General features: G+C 36.4%; 1 protein-coding gene across 11 annotated transcripts in view; it reads left to right on the top strand.

Moving 5' to 3' along the window:
• Positions 1-20,749, top strand: part of LOC105832211 (calcium-binding mitochondrial carrier protein Aralar1) — a 261,123-nt gene that overhangs the window by 192,394 nt on the left and 47,980 nt on the right. For all 11 annotated transcript variants that reach the window (XM_036284219.1, XM_036284216.1, XM_036284211.1 and 8 more), the window contains 5 exons: positions 6-124; positions 200-370; positions 650-790; positions 913-1,107; positions 1,185-1,287. In XM_036284219.1, coding sequence (XP_036140112.1) covers positions 6-124; positions 200-370; positions 650-790; positions 913-1,107; positions 1,185-1,287 — 729 coding nt within the window. The remainder of the gene's footprint in view (positions 1-5; positions 125-199; positions 371-649; positions 791-912; positions 1,108-1,184; positions 1,288-20,749) is intronic.

The following is a 20,749-nucleotide window of genomic DNA, read 5'->3' on the forward strand; positions in this document are numbered from 1 at the left end:
TTTAGCTGTTGGTGCTACAGCTGTATATCCTATCGATTTAGTAAAGACCAGAATGCAAAATCAAAGGACTGGATCTTTCATAGGCGAGCTGATGTATAGAAATAGTTTTGATTGTTGTAAAAAGGTTAGAATTGAAAAATCTTACAATGTAACACTCTCTGCATTGTTAATCATGAAGCCGGTATTTTACGTTTGACAGGTGATCCGTCACGAAGGTTTTTTCGGTCTTTATCGAGGCTTAATGCCTCAATTAATGGGAGTAGCCCCAGAAAAAGCTATTAAACTTACAGTTAATGATTTTGTTAGGGATAAGTTTATGGATAAAAATGGAAATTTACAACTGTATGGAGAAATTATATCTGGCGGCTGTGTGAGTACTTGATACTTCTATATTTTAATTTAAAGGTTTTAATTTAAAAACATAATTAAATATTTGATTTTTTAAACAAAATACAAAATAGACTGAATAAGCAGGACTAAGTGTTAAATTGGAATAACAAGTATAGCATTATTGATATTCTTTCAATAAAAAGACAAATAAAAAGATAACGCAATAATTCAAATTCATAATAATGCGTATATTCTTATCACATATACATTTTACTAATTAAAAAACAAATAATACGTAAGAAGTCTGATTCTTTTGTAGGCAGGAGGATCGCAAGTCATATTCACTAATCCTCTAGAAATAGTTAAAATTCGGCTGCAAGTAGCTGGCGAAATTGCAGGAGGGTCAAAGGTTAGAGCATGGACCGTTGTCAAAGAATTAGGTCTTTTTGGATTGTACAAAGTGGGTAATAATAATAATCGTACTTATACTACTTATAATGGATAAACTAATGAATTTTACGTCATTTTTCCTTACAAACTAAGCGATACTGTCAGCGATCGTTAATCGAATGTTTTTTACAGGGTGCTAGAGCTTGTTTTTTGCGAGACGTGCCATTTAGTGCAATTTACTTCCCCATGTACGCTCATACGAAAGCGCGATTGGCCGACGAAGGGGGTTACAATACGCCATTGTCACTTCTTGTTTCTGGCGCGATTGCCGGTGTACCTGCAGCAGCGTTAGTCACTCCCGCAGATGTAATAAAAACGAGATTGCAGGTACTTTCTTTATTATAATATCCGAACATAAAAAACTGCCATTATTTTATGTTTTGATTATCATGCATGTGTTCTAGGTTGTAGCTAGAGAAGGTCAAACTACGTACAACGGACTATTGGATTGCGCGAAGAAAATATACAAAGAAGAAGGTGCTAGGGCATTCTGGAAAGGCGCAACAGGTAAATTATTTTATTTTACTATGCATTTGATACAAATAAGGCTTTTGAAACAATTAATATTTCCTTAATGCACATTGGGAAGATTTTCTATAAATTTAAAAACACAAATACATTATATTTTATATGTATCAATAAAATGGCTAATGCTATTGTGAAAGAAATAAGTAAACGACGCAGAAGAATATTTTTTAATAAAAAGAAAAATATTAATAAAAAATTTTTATGAATGTTTTTCTTTTTATAAAAAATAATTGAATGGTATTTCCTCTATACACTGAAAAAAAAGTTTTGTATTAGCAACCAAAATTTGGTTATTGTAACAAAAATTATTTGTTAGTGTGAGATCTCAGAGAAGGATACAATTATGTCTTATTAATGCGCCTTTATTCTGCTAGTGAGATACAAGCAGGTACGTACAGCCAGACCGCTACCGAGCGCACGACGACTGTTCGATATCGCTCGGTATGCACACACACTCACATGCATACCCATGCAACACTCGCGCACACGTACCGATTATCGTTACTCGCTACGGAGATACTACATCTCCCCCTTCTTACTTCTTAGCCGCTCCGATCAATGAACCGTTAACAATTTCTCGGGTAACGCACTCTTTTTCTTTTCCTTGTTTAGTTCGACTACCACCGAATCATCACATCTGACTAACTGGTTCGCGTGTCTTTTTTAAATTGTCTCGTAGTCAATACAAATCAGATATAACGCTCGCAATTAATTCTTTCTCTATGATTCCAGGCCTCCACGACTCTTTTCCCTCCTATTTATATTTTCAAGCCATCACGGAGTTTTCGATCTTCAGGATCATTTGTCTGTTCCCCGCATAATTTTGAATTTGACGTGATTGATGCTTGACTATGAGATCGCTGACCAGCGCTGATCGTAGTCATGAAAAACGAGTTTTTGAGTTCTCTGCCGAGTGCTAAACTCGCTGGAGTCCTTTGTGTGGCGGCGTGGAAGGTGCTACAGTAATCAAACAAAAATGTTGTTATTGTGTCTTGGAGGCTACTGCCGTTCGCCATAATACATGTGACTTTGCGTTTAAAAGTCCCAACGAAATTTTCCGCCACTCCGTTTGTGGCTGGGCAATATGCCGGCGTGATGCTATGTCTGACACTCCCCTTTTTCAACAATGCTTGAAATGCTTTTCCCACAAAAGTAGAATAATTGTCCGTAACTAAGTGAGCCGGGTAACCGTGTCTAGCGAACATTTTCTCGAATGCTTCTATCGTGTGATTTTCGCTCATAGATTGCATAATTATTGCTTCTGGCCATTTTGAATGGCTGTCCACAATCACGAGAATTGTTTTACCATTAAAAGGTTCCAAAAAATCCGCGTGTATTCTATGTCGGCCACGCCCATGGGGTCAAAGAGATTTTTGGCGGCTCGCACTGACTCGATTTGTTTATCTATTCCCGGCCACCACACAAAAGATCGCGCGAGCGCTTTCATTCTCGTAATGCCGAAATGACTGTGATGTAATTCTTTTAGTACTATTTTTCTGAGATCACTCGGGATCACCACTCGGTACCCTCATAAGACGCAACCTTGATCAATTGTCAACGCTTCGCGTTTGTTCCAAAAAGTTTTCAGGGTTTTCTCGATCGGTGGTTTTTCTTCCCAATCGTCCATGCAATATCGTATTACTTTACTCAAAATTCCACTCCTCACGTGTGCATTTTTTTACTGTTTTCCAATCGAGGGTCGCAAAGTCGTAATCTTTTACGCGGTTTACATGTGTGTACATTGTGTTCTGTAGAATCGTAAATTCTTTTACATTGTCGTCCATTTTTTCTGGTAACAGTAATCTATTTAACCAGTCGGCATAATTTTTTTGTCTTAGATATGTTTAATTTTATACTCAAATGGCACTAAGAATAGTGCCCATCGCTGCAATCGCGCCGCCGCAATCTCTGGAATTGCTTTATCCGAATCAAATATTCGCGCTAAAGATGTTGAGTCCGTCTGTAATATGAATTTATGTCCATATAGGTACTCCAAATATTTACGCACCCCAAAAATAATCGCCAAACCTTCTTTATCTAAATGGGTGTAATTTCGTTCGCTGGTTGTTAAAGAATGACTTGCAAAACATACTGGTCTATCATTTCCATCCTCGTCTCTGTGCGCTATCACTGCACTTATTCCGTACGGGGACACATCGCAAGTGAGAATCGTTTGCTTTTAGGGATCAAAATGTGCTAAAATTTTTTCAGACACCAGTTCCAGTTTAATTTTTTCAAGCGGATATAATTTGCCCACGTTCGAAATGGCCACGTCGGAATGGCCACGGGAAATATTACACGGAATTCAATTTGCCCACGTTCGAAACGGCCACGTCCGAAATGGCCACATTCGAAATGGCCATGTTCGGAATGGCCACGAGAAATATTGCACGGAGTTCAATTTGCCCACTTTTGAAACGACCACGTCCAAAATGGCCACGCTCGGAATGGCCACGGGAAATATTGCACGGAGTTCAATTTGCCCACGTTCGAAACGACCATGTTCGTAATGGCCACGTCCTAAACGGCCACGTTCGAAACGGTCAGGTTCGAAATGGCCACGTTCGAAATGGCCACGTATGTTTTACTTGACATGCGCAGCGATTATATCCTCATACTTTAGTCACAAGCGCATGCTCTGTCTAGCGCAAGCCGTGCAAAAAACGCGTAAATATCAATTGAGAAAGCCAGCAAGAAACAATAATGATTTCGACATCAATTCGATGTCGAATCGATATCGAAATGATGATTTCGATGTCGAATCGATGTCGATTTGATATACTATTTCTCACTACAGATATTTAAATACCTACATACGTATTTTAACGAGCATCTTGTTTTGCGTGAAAAGTCGCAAACCCATGTGGTGCAGAGAATGCTTTGTGCGCGCACACACACGCGCGCGCGCACACACACACACACACACACACACGGGGGGGGGCTTTCGGTCCCCCTCCCGCACCCACCCCGTCACTAACCCATGTGCATTTTATTAGAAATTAAGTAAAACGTACGTGGCCGTTCCGAACGTGGCCGTTTTGAACGTGGCCATTCCGAACGTGGCCGTTTGGAACGTGGCCATTCCGAACGTGGCCATTTTGAACGTGGCCGTTTCGGACGTGGCTATTTCAAACGTGGTTAAATTTACGCGTGGCCATTTCGAACGTGGCCATTTCGGACGCTCCCATTTTTTTGAACGTTTTATCACAGCTCTCGGTCCACACAAATTTGTTTTTCTTTAGGCATGCGTACAATGATCGTCATTTCTGAGCCATGTTTTCAATAAGTCGACTGTAATAATTTATTGACCCCCAGGAAGCTTCTCAATTCCGTTACGTCTTTTGGTTTTGGTGCATCTTTTACGCTCTTAATTTTTGTTTCTAAAGGTCAGATTCCTTCTTCGTTTATTTGCAATCCTAAATAACACATTTCATTTTTTAAAAATTTGCATTTCTCGAATTTTAAACACAATCCCGCCTCGTTTAAGCGCTTTAACACTTCGCGTACTCGAGCTGTGTATATTGTGATTGTCGCGCCGGTAATCAGAATATCATCGATAAAAATGATCGTTCCCGGTACTCCTAATAATAGAGACGCCATGACTCTCTGAAATGATCCTGGTCCCGTGGCTACGCCGCATAGTGATGCCAAACGCCTAAATTCTTGGACATTGTTTGAAAAATCTCAAAGACTCTACTGATACGCATACAATTTGGTATACAAAGTTTTCGGGATTGCTAATTTTGAATTTGGTATCAAAATTTTAAAAAACGAAATGGCAAATTGAATATAGCGGACAAAAGTTTAAAAAGTATTCGTACATGAATATTGACTTCTATTTGTAAGTTTTTTAAGTAATATTTTAATCAGTCTCATGGAAAATAGTATAATAATTCTAATAGAAATTGTCATGTAACTTAATCTAACTAAGCTCGGTTAAAAAGTAAATAATTAAATAATAGATCTAGGTAAGTAGGGTGTAGTTTAGAATGATTATTTGGTATATGTAAAACTAGTTTTTCTAAAAAATTGCTTAGGTATAAACATTGTTAAGCTTGTCGAGCTGGACTCGCGAGTCAAACTCGCACATGGATAGGGCGCTTTTAACGACCGGGAACATTCTAATGTCAATTTTTTTAAAAATTGCACTCGGCTGCAGTTGTTTCAAGTGAAATTTCGTTCTTTAGGATGTGTACTTTAATTTCCATTTTGTCTCTTCTTTAGCATCATTTAGCGTTTTTTAAAAATCAAATTTAAAAATTAAATTTTCTTATATTTTGGTAATCAAATAAACATAATCTTGTAAAAGCCTTTTGTATTTTTTTTAAATTAAATAATATTGTAAATAGATAGTATTTAAGAAAATAAAAAAAACGGTGTATGACACAATTAATAAAAATTGTTTTTTAATTAATAATTTGTTACCAAACGTAACGATATCAGACTTATGAATTTAAAAGAACATACATCATGTCGCAGTTACAGCTGTATTTGTTGTTATATGCAAAATTACTTTTAGAAAAGGAAAATATAAATACTTGACCTAACATTTTTCTATCTAAAATGTTTAAATTTAATTTTTTGATTTTCGACCCAATGTCCAGCAATCGAGCGTTTGGCATCACTGTGCGCCGTACGGTAGTCTGTGATATTTGAACAGTCCGACGTGAGTACTAATTACGACTAATTTTTGAGATTCTTCGGTTAACGGTAACTGTTGGTATGCTTCCAAGAGATCCAACTTTGTGGATATTTTTCCGCCTTACAATGTCTCTAAAACTTTTTTGACTCGCGATAGGGGATAACGATCGATCTCGAGATATTTATTTAAAGTTACCTTATAGTCACCGCATAAGTAATATATCGTCTCTTTTCAAAACTGGCACGATTGGCGTACCCCACTCCAAAAATTCTACTGGTGATATAATTTCAAGCTGCTGTAACCTAACTAGTTCGTTTCCTACTTTGTAGCGCAATGCCCAAGGTATTTTTCTTGGCTGCAGGAATTTCGGCCGGGCTCCAGCGCTCAGAGTTAGTTTCAATTTGCTTTTTTTGTTCCGATACTGGGCTCGAAAACGCCGCGAAACTCTCTCTGCAGTTTAAGCGTTATTTGCTTTCTTCCCGATCTCCCCCCCCCCCCCCGCTTGAGTCGCAGTGTTATTTATCTGTTCCCGTGATTTGTTTTAAAACGTCAACGGCCACATACCGAATGCCTACAGCCAAGTTCTGCCCATAATCGGCTAACTACCTTCGCTAACTACATACAGCAGTTCCTTACTTTTAATGTCGTTTCTCTCTACTTCAACTTGAATATACCCCAGAGTGGGCAGTTCCTATTTATCATATGTGCGCAATGAATTTTCGATGGCAGTATCGGTATTCCCGCGAACAATTTTGTATAATAATTTTTTGATAACGCCAATACTTCCGCGTCCAAATCAATCTCCATCTTCAAAGGTATACTATTGATTTTAACTGTTTTGAACTAGGGATCAACTCTTTTTCCTAATTCCCTATCTACGTTACCGATCTTTCTAACGAGCCAAAAATCGGTCGCAAACCGATCTTCTTTGTCAAAAGATTCTTCGTGTGCGTGCTCTTCCGCCTCGCCTGGGTTCTCGTCTCCGACGTAGTTTGGGTTTCGAGTTGGCCACCTCGTCCGACGCCGCCACGTCTGCACATTTTGAAAATGTGTCCCTGAGTGCCGCACTTGCTGCAATATTTATTTTTCAACGAGAAACTCGCTTTTCTGTGATTATTTCACCCACAGCAATAACAGGTTGTTTTGTTCCCGGTTGTTCGCTCGACTGCGTAGTCTTGTTGTGATCGTTGCATCTCCCTGCCTCCGTTCCATGGGGCCATCCTCTCCGTTGTGTTTGGCCGTAGGCTTTTCTTTTTTCGAGATTTTTTGCTGTTCTATAACTTCCCGGTTGTATCGCGTGCACATCTAAGTATGGTATGGCCGCTGTGTTAGTATCCGAGTTCGTTTCCGTTTTTACAGCGTTTGGCGTTTCTAAACCCGCTGCTTTGGCATCTGCAATTTCGACCGTTTTTGCCAGCTGTACTAGACTTTTCGAGAGTTTCGACCGCCGGTGCCTCTAGCAATTTGTACTTGATGCGTTGATTATATACATCCGTTATCAGTTGATCTTTTAGTTGCCTATTTATTTCATTGACCTTGAATTGGCATTTCAATGTGAGGGATCTCAATGCTGTCATAAAATCTCGTATTGTCCCTTTACTACCTTGTTTCCGTACTCGAAACGTGAACCGCTGTAACTGTAGATTTGGCTTCGGTTGATAATGGTTTTCGAATCTTTCTTTCAATGTCTCGTACGTCGAGGACAACGGTGTTTCTATTTCGCAGATCGTCGGGATTTCGACGAACACTTCTTGAGACACTTGTGTTAACAGTAATACTGCTTTCTTGTCTGCGGCAATGTTATTCAATGTGATAAACGCTTCCAACTATTGCACAAACGCACTCCAATTGCCCTCTTTAAGGTAAGGCTCTGTATGACTAAACCACGATGCCGTCGCCATGACGGACACTTCCGGTTCTTCTTATACTTGGAGTTTATTTAATAATTCGACGAATAGTCCTTGTTTTTTTACGAAGCCCAAAAGTTTTTTTCGGAGAACGTCTATTGATACGACCGCTTTGTCAATCACCTTCACAGATTTTTATCAATTCAACCTTGGACAACGAGTAAATCCACGTGATTTTTCCACTGTACACCGCGTTTTCGATAGTTTCGCAGTCTGCGTGACCTTCCTACTGCATTTGTACCCTTAAATTTTCCGTTTAATTTATCCGAAAACGCGATCCCATTCTCGTCGCCACTTGTGAGATTTCAGGGAAGGACACAATTATGTCTTATTAATGCGCCTTTATTCTGCCGGTGAGATACAAGCAAGAGTACGTACAGCCAGACCGTTCGGTGACGACTGCTCGACATCTGCTTAGTACGCACACACACTCACACGAATACCCACGCAGCAGTCGCGCACACGCACCGACTACCGCTACTCGCTACAGAGATACTACAGTTAATATGTCAAATGAAACTGTCGGTTCTGATGTCAAAATCAACGATTTTATTAGTGACATTCCAACAAATAGGTTTTGCTACAGTAATTAAATTTTGGTTGCTAATACAAAACTTTCTTCTCAGTGTATAAATTAAACATAATTATCTCTATGAAACAAGTGATCAAATCAATTATAATCTATTTTTGTAAAAAGTAAAAATAAACAGATTCTCATGGTTCTTTCATTACAATTTTTAAAGTATCATTAGTAATATATTTTGCTTTGGTCGATTGCATGCGCGGGGGGATCAACCCTGCTGCATCTTTCAACCTTATTTCCTCCCTCATGATCCGGCGATACACTTATCAGTAAGTACTTGTTCTTTTCGTTTTCCTTCATAATTTTATGTTTGTGTCATTATTCTTTATTTCCTGAGTGAGTCCCAGATACGCACAGTAATAAACGGACACAGCAGGTTAAGTGAAACGGACACAGTGCGAAATGGATACAGTAACAAACGGACACAGTGCGAAACGGACACAGTAACAAACGGACACAGTCGCAAACCTATGTGGTGCAGAGAATGCTTTGCGCGCGCGCGCGCACATACACACACACACACACACACACACACACACACACACACACACACACACGAGGGTGTGCAAGGTGGAGTCTTTGGCTCCCCTTTCGCACCCACCCCATCGATAGAGGTGCCCTAGAGAATCGCAAACCCATGTGGTAAGTGCGTTTGTTACTGTCTCCGTTTCGCACTGTGTCCGTTTCGTACTATGTCCGTTTTGTACTGTGTCCGTTTCGTACTGTATTCGTTTCGTACTGTGTCCGTTTTGCACTGTGTCCGTTTGTTACTGTGTCCGTTTCACTCAGCCTGCTGTGTTCGTTTATTACTGTGCGCATCTGGGACACTCCCTATTTCTCAATTTGCAATAAACATACTTACTCTTTATATGTAGAATATCAAATCTCGCGTGTTTCTCACGATATCTTGTATTTGCTCATATTTTCACTTATAACTTGGAAAATGCAGGTCAATAAAGCATATTTTTGGGAATATGCATATACGATATATTATCGAATTATTGAAAAACATTTTTATATCTTCATTTAAAAAATTTAGTGGTAATATAGTTTTATTAATAATGTTTGTTAATTTTTTTTTCAAAAAAGAGCTAATTATTCTTCACAATTTTACGCTCCTATATCGAAGAGATTATTTACAAAAATAAAATAATGTTGCTATAATCTTTCTCCACACAGATAAGTTAATTAAAAGAGAGTGAGTGAGTGAGTGAATGAGTGAGTGAAAGTGAGAGAGAGAGAGAGAGAGAGAGAGAAATATAATTTTCCATGATTTATTATGTTGCAATATGATTTACAATTTAATAACGTAGAATTGGTATAAATTTATATAAATTTATATTATATTTATGTAAACATATAACGCATGTAATTTTTTAAGCTCAATCTCACATTAAATTAATTCTAGATCCTTTATTGATTAGCATTTCCTTAACTGCGATTAATATTTATTTATATATATTCCATGAAATTAATTACACTTTGAATAAAAATATAAACACATTTAATATAAAATAAACGTAAACAAAAACTGTGTAATTATGATTTACAATTATTGTCATAATTATCATTATTTTTTTAAAAGTCTCTATGTGTTTTATATGTGTGTGCCTGTGTATGCATGTGCGTACATGCGCATACGTATAAGGATAAATCCGGTAAATATACTGCACCCAAGAAAAATAAATATTAATATGAACAAATGTAAAAATACAGAATTAGATACGAAAAGATCTAATAATATGTGTATTTTAAACGATCATATATAATCAAATCCGAAATTTGGCGCGATATGTGATCATATATAATCATAAAGATATATAATTATATAAAAGATATTATATATAAAATACATATATTATTAGATATTTTTATATCTAATTATGTATTTTTATGATTATACATGATCATATCGCGCCAAATTTCGGATTTGATTATATATGATCGCGTAAAATACACATATTATTAGATCTTTTCGTGTCTAATTATGTATTACATCTGTTTCTCGGGCGCCTATCTAAAATTTAATTCATTAGATACTGTGTTAACAATAAATAAATTACACCAATAAAAATTTTATATTTATTACTATAAAAAATTAGAAATACAAAATATTTATTTTATTATATTTAACATAGTACATTGTGTAACGAGTGCAAAAAGTCGGTTATTTCTCACGAATGTGAAAAGTAAACGCATAAGTCGATGTCGATTAATTCGTTATTACACTTGAACTAATTTAAAACTATTAGAAAATTGCTCAGTGTATCATTTTGAATATACTGCAGAAAAAATTGTAAGTTGCAGACTTCCCACACAGCACACTTTATGCTGAGGATATCCTAAATTGTCCCAAACAGACGAAGGTGATCCCCCGGATATCCCAATGAATAGCACCCGGGATATCTTACAAGAATATCTTAGGATATCGTAAAATATCTTAAGATATTATATATCATAATATATTTTGATATTCTAAGAAGATATCTTAAAATATTTCTAGATATCATAAGAATTCTATTAATATCTTGTGATATCCTATTATATCCAAATAATATCAAGAAGTGTTCATGGATCATCAGTGTTAGGATGCGTACGGTCTTCAAAATCAAGCAACGTCGGCGATGGTTGACTTTTGGATGGGTGACCGTTTTTTCGGATACAGAGATTATACATGCTTTAACAGGTACGACTATGGCTTGGCTGAAACATGTATAGTCTTCTTCCTCTTACAAAATTACCGTAGAAACAATTAGAATTTTTTATTTTTTGTTCAAGTTTTTTTCAATTCTCAGAAACTTAAAAATACTTAGAAATATTCAAAAAATTTTTTAATTAATCAGAATTTTTCATTTTTTGAATTTTTCTGAGAAACGTTGCAATTCTTATAAAAAAACGGAACATTTATCAGAAATCTTGACAAATTAAAAAATTCTGACAAATTTTTTCACCAGGGTCCATTACAATATCTCAGAAAATTCCTTGGACATTCTTTGGGATAGCGCAATATCCTTTGAATATCCGTGGATTGTCTTAAATATCCAAGGGATATCCAAGGGATGTACAAATGTCCACCAATTTGACGTCCTATAGATATCTCAAGCGATATTCAAAGGATGTCCAAGGAATTTCCTGAGATATCGTAATATACCCTGGTGAAAAAATTTGTCAGAATCTTTTAAATTTTTTTCAGGATTTCTAATAAATGTTCCGAGTTTTTATAAGAATTGAAACATTTCTCAGAAAAATGTAAAAAATGAAAAAATCTGATTAATTTAGAAAATTTTTGAATATTTCTAACAAGGGAACCTCACAAACCTGAAAATTCTGATTTTAATGAAACTTGGCATAAATGTAGAGGGGATAAATACATGAATTTAGAAATTTTTAGTTAGTACTTATAAACGGTTTAAAGGGTTGAAACCACTCTTCAAAAATTGAGGGTTTTTGCCTTTTCTTGATATATCTCGTGAACTAAACAAAATATCAAAAAATGTTTTATACAAAAATTTTACAGCATAAATACTTCTATTTAACTATTCCGTTTATTTTTTGAAAAAACATTTTTCTCAACAATTTACCCTTTATACCTTCCCTATGTTGAATATTTATTGCATCAAAATTTCAATTTCAATGAAATTCGGCACAAATGTAGAGGGGAGTAATACAGGAATTTAGAAAATTTTAATTGGTACTCAAAACGGTTTAAAGAGTTAAAATCATTCTTCAAAAGTTGAAACATTTTTGCCTTTTTTCAATATATCTCGTAAACTTAACGAAACATCAAAAAATGTTTTATACAAAAATATTTCAATATAAATACCTTCGTTTAACTACGCTGTTCATTTTTCAAAAAAAAAAGTTTAAGTGAAAACATTTTTTTTTTATTAAAAAAGATATTAAATAAAATTGACTCTTATGTATTGTTACGTCCAGCCTTACAAAATTAGGATCAAATCGAGTGTTAGGAAGGTATTTATGAGAGATGGAGATAAGGCACGGAAGGACGTAACGTGATACGACTCCCAAAGGCGCACGGTCTAGGGAAGGGAAGCATCTCAGGGGAAAACGCACTCGTAATGCCCAGGAAATGTGGGTTAGCGTGCCAATAGGCCCGCTATAACTCTCTTTTTCTGGACGTGCGGTCGTTGGTCCTATTTTGAGTCAGCGAATTAAATCGCTTTAACTCGGGATCGATCTAGGTGCTATCTTTGTTCGAAATGAGGGTAGGGGGTTGTAATTAAATGAGCAATATAATTACTTAAAAATAACAATAATATTTATTTTATTAATACATTTTTGTCTGAGAGAAAAACGAATACAGGTTTTAAAATAGAACTACAGGAGGTCGTAATAAATTTAAATAAAATATGCGTATTTGAAAATTTTTTAACATTAGTTCGGAACTGATTAACATTCGAAGCTCTTATGTAATTATTCATATATGTATGTACATAAAATGTATAAGTATTGTTAACAAATTGTCGCATAGCAGGTCGGGGAGATTAACATTTTATTCGATTTCCTGTAGAGTCGCCGTGGACGGTGGGAAGAAATTATTAAAAAAATTGTTGGGGACGATAAAAGGATCAAAGTAACAAGGGACGAAAACAGGGACGTGATCTGTCGGAAGGACGACACTACGGAAAATAAAACATCGAGGTCTATCGTGTCGGACGTAAGGGCGTAGTCATGGTAGGGGAGGGGGGGAGTATGGGGTCCGTTTTGAATGAAAATTGGGTTATTAAGTCGAAAAGTGATTTTTGGGTTCTATTATAATAGTAGTAACGCAGTGGGGTAGGTGGAACCTTTTTTATGAATTCTACGCTGGAAGTCGAGGATGCAGGGAAGAGTGGTGGCGATTAATTTTTGAGTGCTGGGGAACTAACGGGGGAATACGTGGTAGGAGGGACTCGGGGTGAGTTCTCGGGAATCGGAGAATGAGAGGGAGGAGGGACTCGGGATCAGTCCTTGGTGATCGGAGAATGAGAGGGAGGAGGGAAGAAAGGTGAGTTCTCGGCGAACGTATCGAAAATTGCTATAACTCGGGATCGGACCCGATGCAGTCCTTAATTGAGGATGAGAGTAGGTCGGTTCGTAAACGAATTAAGAGCTTTAACTTATAGTTATATTTATTCTAGTGGTCATTGTTTTATACAAGAAAAAGCCTGAGGTTGATATTCACACTTATCTCTATATATGTATTTAATTCTTCGATGGAGTACATTATCGATAGTTGAGAAGTATTAACGTTTACAATGTCTTAATAGTTAGAAAAATATTTGGTATTTGCAATTAAATATGTCTTACGGCTATTATTACGGCAATAGTTTATTATATATTAAATACAAAGGCCGTTATGTATGTACAAACATGTATGTGTACATTAATATCAAATTTCTGGGAGTAGTTTGACGGATGGAGAGGGAGTTAGGATTTTTACATTATTTCTTGGATAATTGCTGAAGAAGGGGGGAAGAAATTATAGAAAAAGTCTACAGGGACCGCGAAGAGATCATAGTAGAAAGGGGTAAATGTAAGGATGGAATCTGTGGGGTCAAGTGCAGAGACTACATAAAATAGTATGTCTGGATCTATTGCTTCCGGAGTGAGAGTATATTCGCGATAGTGTTGGAGGGAGGGGTCTGATTTTACAGGAAATTGTTCTAGTATATCTATTAATGAATTTTGGCTACCATTGTAATAATAGTAGCGCGGCCGGGGTGGGACTCGATCGAATTCGTCTATTAGTTCTACTGATGATGCAGGAGAAGGTGGGGGTGGAATATATTCAGGCTCGGGGAAGCTGATTGGGGAGTACGACGGAAAAATGTGAGGGGGTGAAGAGGGAGTTTGATATTCGTGTATCGTTTCGTGTAGCTGTGTGTGTGTGTGTGTGTGTGTGTGAGATTCGCACACGGGAACCTCAGATTCGTGTAGCCGTGTGTGTATGTAAGGTTCGCACACGGGAGCCTCAGATTCGTGTAGCCGTATGTGTGTGTGAGGTTCGCACACGGGAGCCTCAGATTCGTGTAGCTGTGTGTGTGTCTGAGGTTCGCACACGGAAGCCTCAGATTTGTGTAGATGTGAGTTAAGTTGCAGTGAGCCTATGTCTAGGGAAAGCTGTGCTCGCCTGGCCCTTCTCCGACGATTCCGTCTTTCGTTCGACCGGTTTATTTTGCGGATGGATAGATTAAACACTACAATTGTAATTGGGGTTAAAACAATGGGGAGACTCAAAATAAAAGGTTGAATTGCTCAAACTTACTACTTGCTGGTTTTCTTTAAGGTTGTAGTAATCCGGTCAGGTGTTCCGGGTTTGACAGAAAGAAGAAAAATCCAGTGGTTAGGCTTGGCGTTGGGTCCAACAGTCAGGGTCGGTGTTAAGTGTCGGCTAAGCGGGTTAACACTGAGTCAAACCACGAGTTCCGCACCCGACACTAGGTTCTAAGTTCGGCACCTTCCAACACTCACTCGTTGCGGAGAAACGTAAAGTTTTAAATAGGAACAGCGTTAACCGACCACGACAGCTACTGTGACGGCGACTAAGACAGCGAGTAAAAGAGCGACTGAGACAGTGACTGAGACAGCGAGTGAAACAGCGACTGAGACAGTGACTGAGACAGTGACTGACTCCGATTTTTGGAGTGTCGGTTTATATAGTAATCTCCTGAAAAGTAAAATTTTGGGTGTGGGTGTTTCGGGGATGTTAATTGGCGGGAATGCGTGGGAATTAATTTTTAAGGTTTTCATTGGATAAGTGGCTGTTTGATCTTGGGATGGTGTTCGTTAAGCTCTCTGGCTATTGGTCCGTTGGTTGTCTCCGCCTAGCATTTTCAAATCTGGTAGGGGAGAGGGGATCTGGAATTTTCAGATGTTCTTATCTAAAATAGGGGGAGGAATTTTATGTCTTCCGCCCTGTGCATTTTCTCAGGGTTGATAGACGCATCTGGTTTTGAAAGTGAAAATTTTATGGCCTTTGGACGTTTTTGAGGTGGTCAGGTCCTTTTTCGATAACACCCCATCCGTAATAAAAAAATGTTATTACCCTTGAAACCAAATGTGCCTTTGCCCCCTTTTTGAGAGATCTAGTTTCCATCTGGCGCTTATCTGCGGTCGTAAAAGAAATTCTAGAAGTGCTCTTAGTTCGTCAAAAGTAAATATTTAAATTTTACATTTGCCAGGGTCTGATCCCGCCGAATTTTAATGACTTTTAGTGTCTTGGGTTTTTCTGATTATGGGAACCAGATACCCTTACGACGCGGAGATATTTATTTATTTCTTCCTCCGCAATCCTTTGACCGCAGATAAGTTTCGTCTTACTTAATTCTAAGAGGTCAGCGGATAATAAAAATGCAGTCCCTCGGACGTAACAATATTATATAAGAGAACAATAAAAAAAGAAAACTGGAGAGAAAAATCTAAGTGAATGACTTACTACTTGCTGTCCGCTGTGGAATGTGCGGGCGAGTGAAAATGTGGCTGGATATTCCCCCTTGGGTTGCTGAGTGTTTGTCGGGGGTAGCAGGGGGGGTGGCTTCCATGAGGATCTTGGATGAAACTCCGCACTCGATTGTCGATGATTCACCAACTCGAATAACTCACGAGGAGAGTATGAACTTAAATTCTCGCGCCGAACTTGGAGTTGAGTCACTGGCGGAAAATATTCGAAAGCGTCGCGAGAAAAATGAAAGGAGAAAGTGGTAGACGATGACAGTTGGGTCGCGGCTTTATAGTGACTTCCCAGAAAGGTAGGTTTGGGTGTGGGAAAGGTTTAAGGATTTCGACTGGTTGACCTCTTTTCGGGGTTCCACGGAGGTAGTTTTTAATTGGATAGGACCTTATTTGATTTTGGAATAAACTACTGTTAGTCTCTAATCATTGGTTTATTCCTCTTTATCTCCACCCGCGATAGTTCAAGTTCTGGGGGGGGGGAGGAATTGATATTCTCGGATGTTCTTATCTAAGAGCAGTAAAAATGAGATTTCTGTTTCCTGTGGCCCTGTCGTTAATACTTTTCTAGGATTGAAAGTCGTGTCTTGCTTCGAAAGTAAGATGAATTTATTGCTTCCCGTGTTCAAAACGACCGGATTTTCATTTGTTTTACCTTCGAAGCTCTACACGCTCTCACGCTTTTCTCAACGATTTAGATTACATCCGGCTCCTCATTGGTAATGGTAAAAAGAAGGATCTGTAAATTATCGATGTACAGGAAGACTTCGTCAGCATGTTCGATGTTCAACCCGGAAAGCGCGGGCTCTCTGGAATTTCTATGACCGTACCCGCTTTTTCCCACGGTGCGCGACGCGGTGTTTAATTCTATACTCGTTTTGATTCCCGATGAGTGCCAGATGCATTTCCTTAATATATTTATTCCTTTAGAGGTCAGCGAGGAATAAAAACGTAAAGTCTTCCGGACGTAACAGTATCTAGCATTTTTAAAGTAATTATATTATCGTATACTACGTATTATTTATATCATTTACCCAGCTAGCAAAATGACGTAAACTTTGCGCGAAGTTTGCCGCAAACTTGAGCAAACCTTTGCAGCAAAATTACGACAAGGTGTGTCCGCATTAAGCTTAGCTTTTGCTGGCAAGGCTTGTTGTAAATAGTATGACGCATATTTTATGCAAATAACAGGGTAAAATTTTCTAGTAAAGCATAACAACAAATTGGAAACAAGAACAAGGCAAACCTTGCTGTACACAATATAATAGCAAATTTGTGGCAAGAATAGAGCAAACCTTGCTTTACACAGTATGATAGCAAATTTGTGGCAAAAACAAGGCAAACCTTGCCATGCACAATATGATAGCAAATTTGTGGCAAGAACAGGACAAATCTTGTCGAAATTAAGATCAACAGAAATATTGGACTGATTAGTCCAATATCATATGTGAATGGTGCAATCGTACTTGGTTCTCTGTTCTCGACAATCTCGACGAGCTCCTTTTATTAATTCAGTAGGTAAATCTTTTTCACGAGAAATGCACCATCTCGAGATAGATAGTAAAGTCACCCAGAAATAAAGTTTAAAATCCGATAATGCAACCCTGTTATTTGCATAAAATATACGTCATACTATTTGCGACAATCTTTGCCAGCAAAAACTAAGCTGTTTACGGACACACCTTGTCGCAATTTTGTTGCAAAAGTGTGCTCGGCAAGTTTTATTTTGTTCTTGCTACTAATTTGCCGTTATTCAGTACCTAACAAGATTTCCTGTTTTTGCAATAAATTTATTGTCATGTCGTGTAGCAAGGTTTGCTCTGTTATTTGCTTAAATTTTGCATTTTAACGTGTCAGGGCAAATCTTGTAATTTATCTACGTAATATTTATGTACAAGTCTTTCTCTGTTATTTGCAGTATCGTGTGATGAAAACTTTTGGTATAAATTTGCTCTAAACTTTTAGAAGACAAAGCAACAGACAATTACTTGTCATAAAATTGTTGTCAAAATTGAAACAATCCTTGCTGTAAAGCTTTCACGATATGTGATTTTAACAGACCTGGCTAGCTGGGTCATAATACTACTCAGATAGCAAAATGATGCAAACTTTGCAGCAAATTCGAACATGCCTTTGCAGCAAAATTACAACAAGGTGTATCCGCAAAAAGCTTATCGTTTGCTGGCAATGCTTGTCACAATAGCATGACGCATATTTTATTTGCGGCAAAAACAGAGCAAGTTTTGCTGTACACGACATGACAGCAAATTTGCGGCAAAAACAGAGCAAGCCTTACCGTACACGATATGACAGCAAATTTGCGGCAAAAACAGAGCAAGCCTTGTTGTACACGATGTGACAGCAAATTTGCGGCAAGAACAGAGGAAACCTTGCCGTATACGATATGACAGCAAATTTGCTGCAAGAACGGAGCAAGCCTTGCCGTACACGGCATGATAGCAAATTTGTAGCAAAAATAGGCAAAGCTTATCGTAATAATGCGGATCGTATAAATTAATGAGTTCCATTAAACAGATTTTAATAAAATTAATTAAATTTTATATTAAGAAATAAATAAAAATAATTATTTTTATTTATTAATTATAATTAAATAAGATGATTTTTTGTTTTTTAATTAAATTATTATTTATATTTGTTAATGTAAAATTTAATTAATTTTATTAAAACCTCTGTCATTAATTATACGATTCGCATTATTACAATAAGCTTTTATCTATTTCTGCCACAAATTTGCTATCACACGCCATGTATGGCAAAATTTGCTGTTTTATATATTGATAAGAATTATATTTTATTGATAAAAATAAATATATATACTTTTCAAACATACTATGTGTGTATATGTATCATAGGTAAACATATGTCTATACACATACAAATATACAATGCTATTTGAAGAATATTATATTTAAAAAGAGCATATTACAAAAAGTAAATATAATTTAAAGATACCATATTAAGTATTATTATAAACAAATTTATTATTATTTAATAAACAGCATATTTCTTTTTTTATGTTACAATATATAGTATAAGAATAATACATCTCATCTTTAAATCACAATTAATAAATAAATTCTAAAGAAAGTGATTTGCACGCAGTGTAGGTTATATAAAACAGATATTTTCCATAAAGTAACATATTTACATCCTAAGAACAAATTGTATTATGTGGAAGGCAACAATAATAATATATTTAAAAAAATTTGCGAATTTGTGTTTTAGTATTGCAAGAAAAAATAAAAGATATATGTGAATAACAATCGCTTTTGTACAGCTAATCTAATTCAGATATGTGGAAAAGAAAAGGTAACTTTTCTTTTTTTATCACAATATAGAGCTATGTACTTCATACTGTTTGCAATGCACAATATTTTTTGATAAAAGATAACTAGAAGTAACCGAACTTTAACCTTTTAATATGCAACTCATATACAAACGTTTCTTAGTTGCAGAACATTGAGTTAGCTAACGACAAACATTTTTTAATAGTAACTTATATACATTTTACATTGACAAAAACCTTTTCTAATAAAATATAGTTTATCGAAAGACCTAATACAAATATAATGTAAATTATATGTAAATTATATATGAATATATAAACAATTATATATATATATTATATATTAAAATAACACATATATAAATATTATCAAAATTATGTATTAATATAATATAAATATATAATTAAAAACCTCTAATATATAATTAAAAACCTCTAATACTAAAAAGAAAAAGAGCAAGATCTAACAATGGAACAAGAAGAAATACTTATGCTGATTTCGAATTGATTTGTGCAGTTCCACTAACATTATTCATATGCAATGTGGCGATAACTTTGACACACCCTCATTCCACACGCCATTCATATTACCTTCTAGTCTGTCACCACTTCGGAATGTTAAGATACCATTTCCACAAAATATCCCTGCAGATTTGAATTCACCTCATTCATAATGTGCCAGCATCTTCGAATACCATTACTCCATGATCCTTCAACAGACAATGTCAATATATATATTTTAATTATATTGAAATAATTCATATTTATTCACACGGTTTCTTATATTAAGAAGAGAATCGTGAGTGTATAGTCACCGTTAGGACATTTTGCGTAAAAGCTCCTTTGTAATAAATGCCATCAAGTGTCACAATTAAACCATTGCCATGTTTCAAATCGTTACTCCGTAATCCAAGATATTTTTCGCCTGTAATATTAAATAATATATTAATAGAGCCATAAATAAAAAATGCATTTTATTTATATATGCTGCAGAAATAAATAACGCGCTACATGCATTATTTATTCACACATGGCTCTAAAAAGTGCCGATGTAAGGAAAAGTGATTTTCATGTTAGTGGCTCTGAAAAGTGCCGATATAAGCGAATTAGGAGGTATTCCATCGTTCTAAAATTATTAAAAATGGCACTTTTTAGTGCTTCTTCCCAGTCAAAAAATGACCATCTAATCGACATCAAATTGACATCAAATTGATGAAATTTTCATCAATTCGACGTCAATTTGATGTCGTTTTAATAAGTCATTTCTCACTGGGTTTGAACGCCAATGAAAAGTGCTAATTGGCACTGAAAAGTGCCGATTGGTTTTTTGATGTCCTCAATCGGGTTACTTCGCTTCCGCTTCTTCTTCTTTCTTCAACCTGCAATATTATGGTGTTGCTGAACAGGCCGAGTATTTCTGCACATACGCATGCGCAAAAAAATCTGGCCCGTTCAGCAGCACTGTGCAATAAACGTTTTTCCTGCAATGCCTGTAACAGAGTTGAAAAAATAAATTGATTATTAATATTGCAAAATGTAAATAATTTATT

Source organism: Monomorium pharaonis, chromosome 3 (genome assembly GCF_013373865.1).
Source record: "Monomorium pharaonis isolate MP-MQ-018 chromosome 3, ASM1337386v2, whole genome shotgun sequence".
Taxonomy (NCBI): domain Eukaryota; kingdom Metazoa; phylum Arthropoda; class Insecta; order Hymenoptera; family Formicidae; genus Monomorium; species Monomorium pharaonis.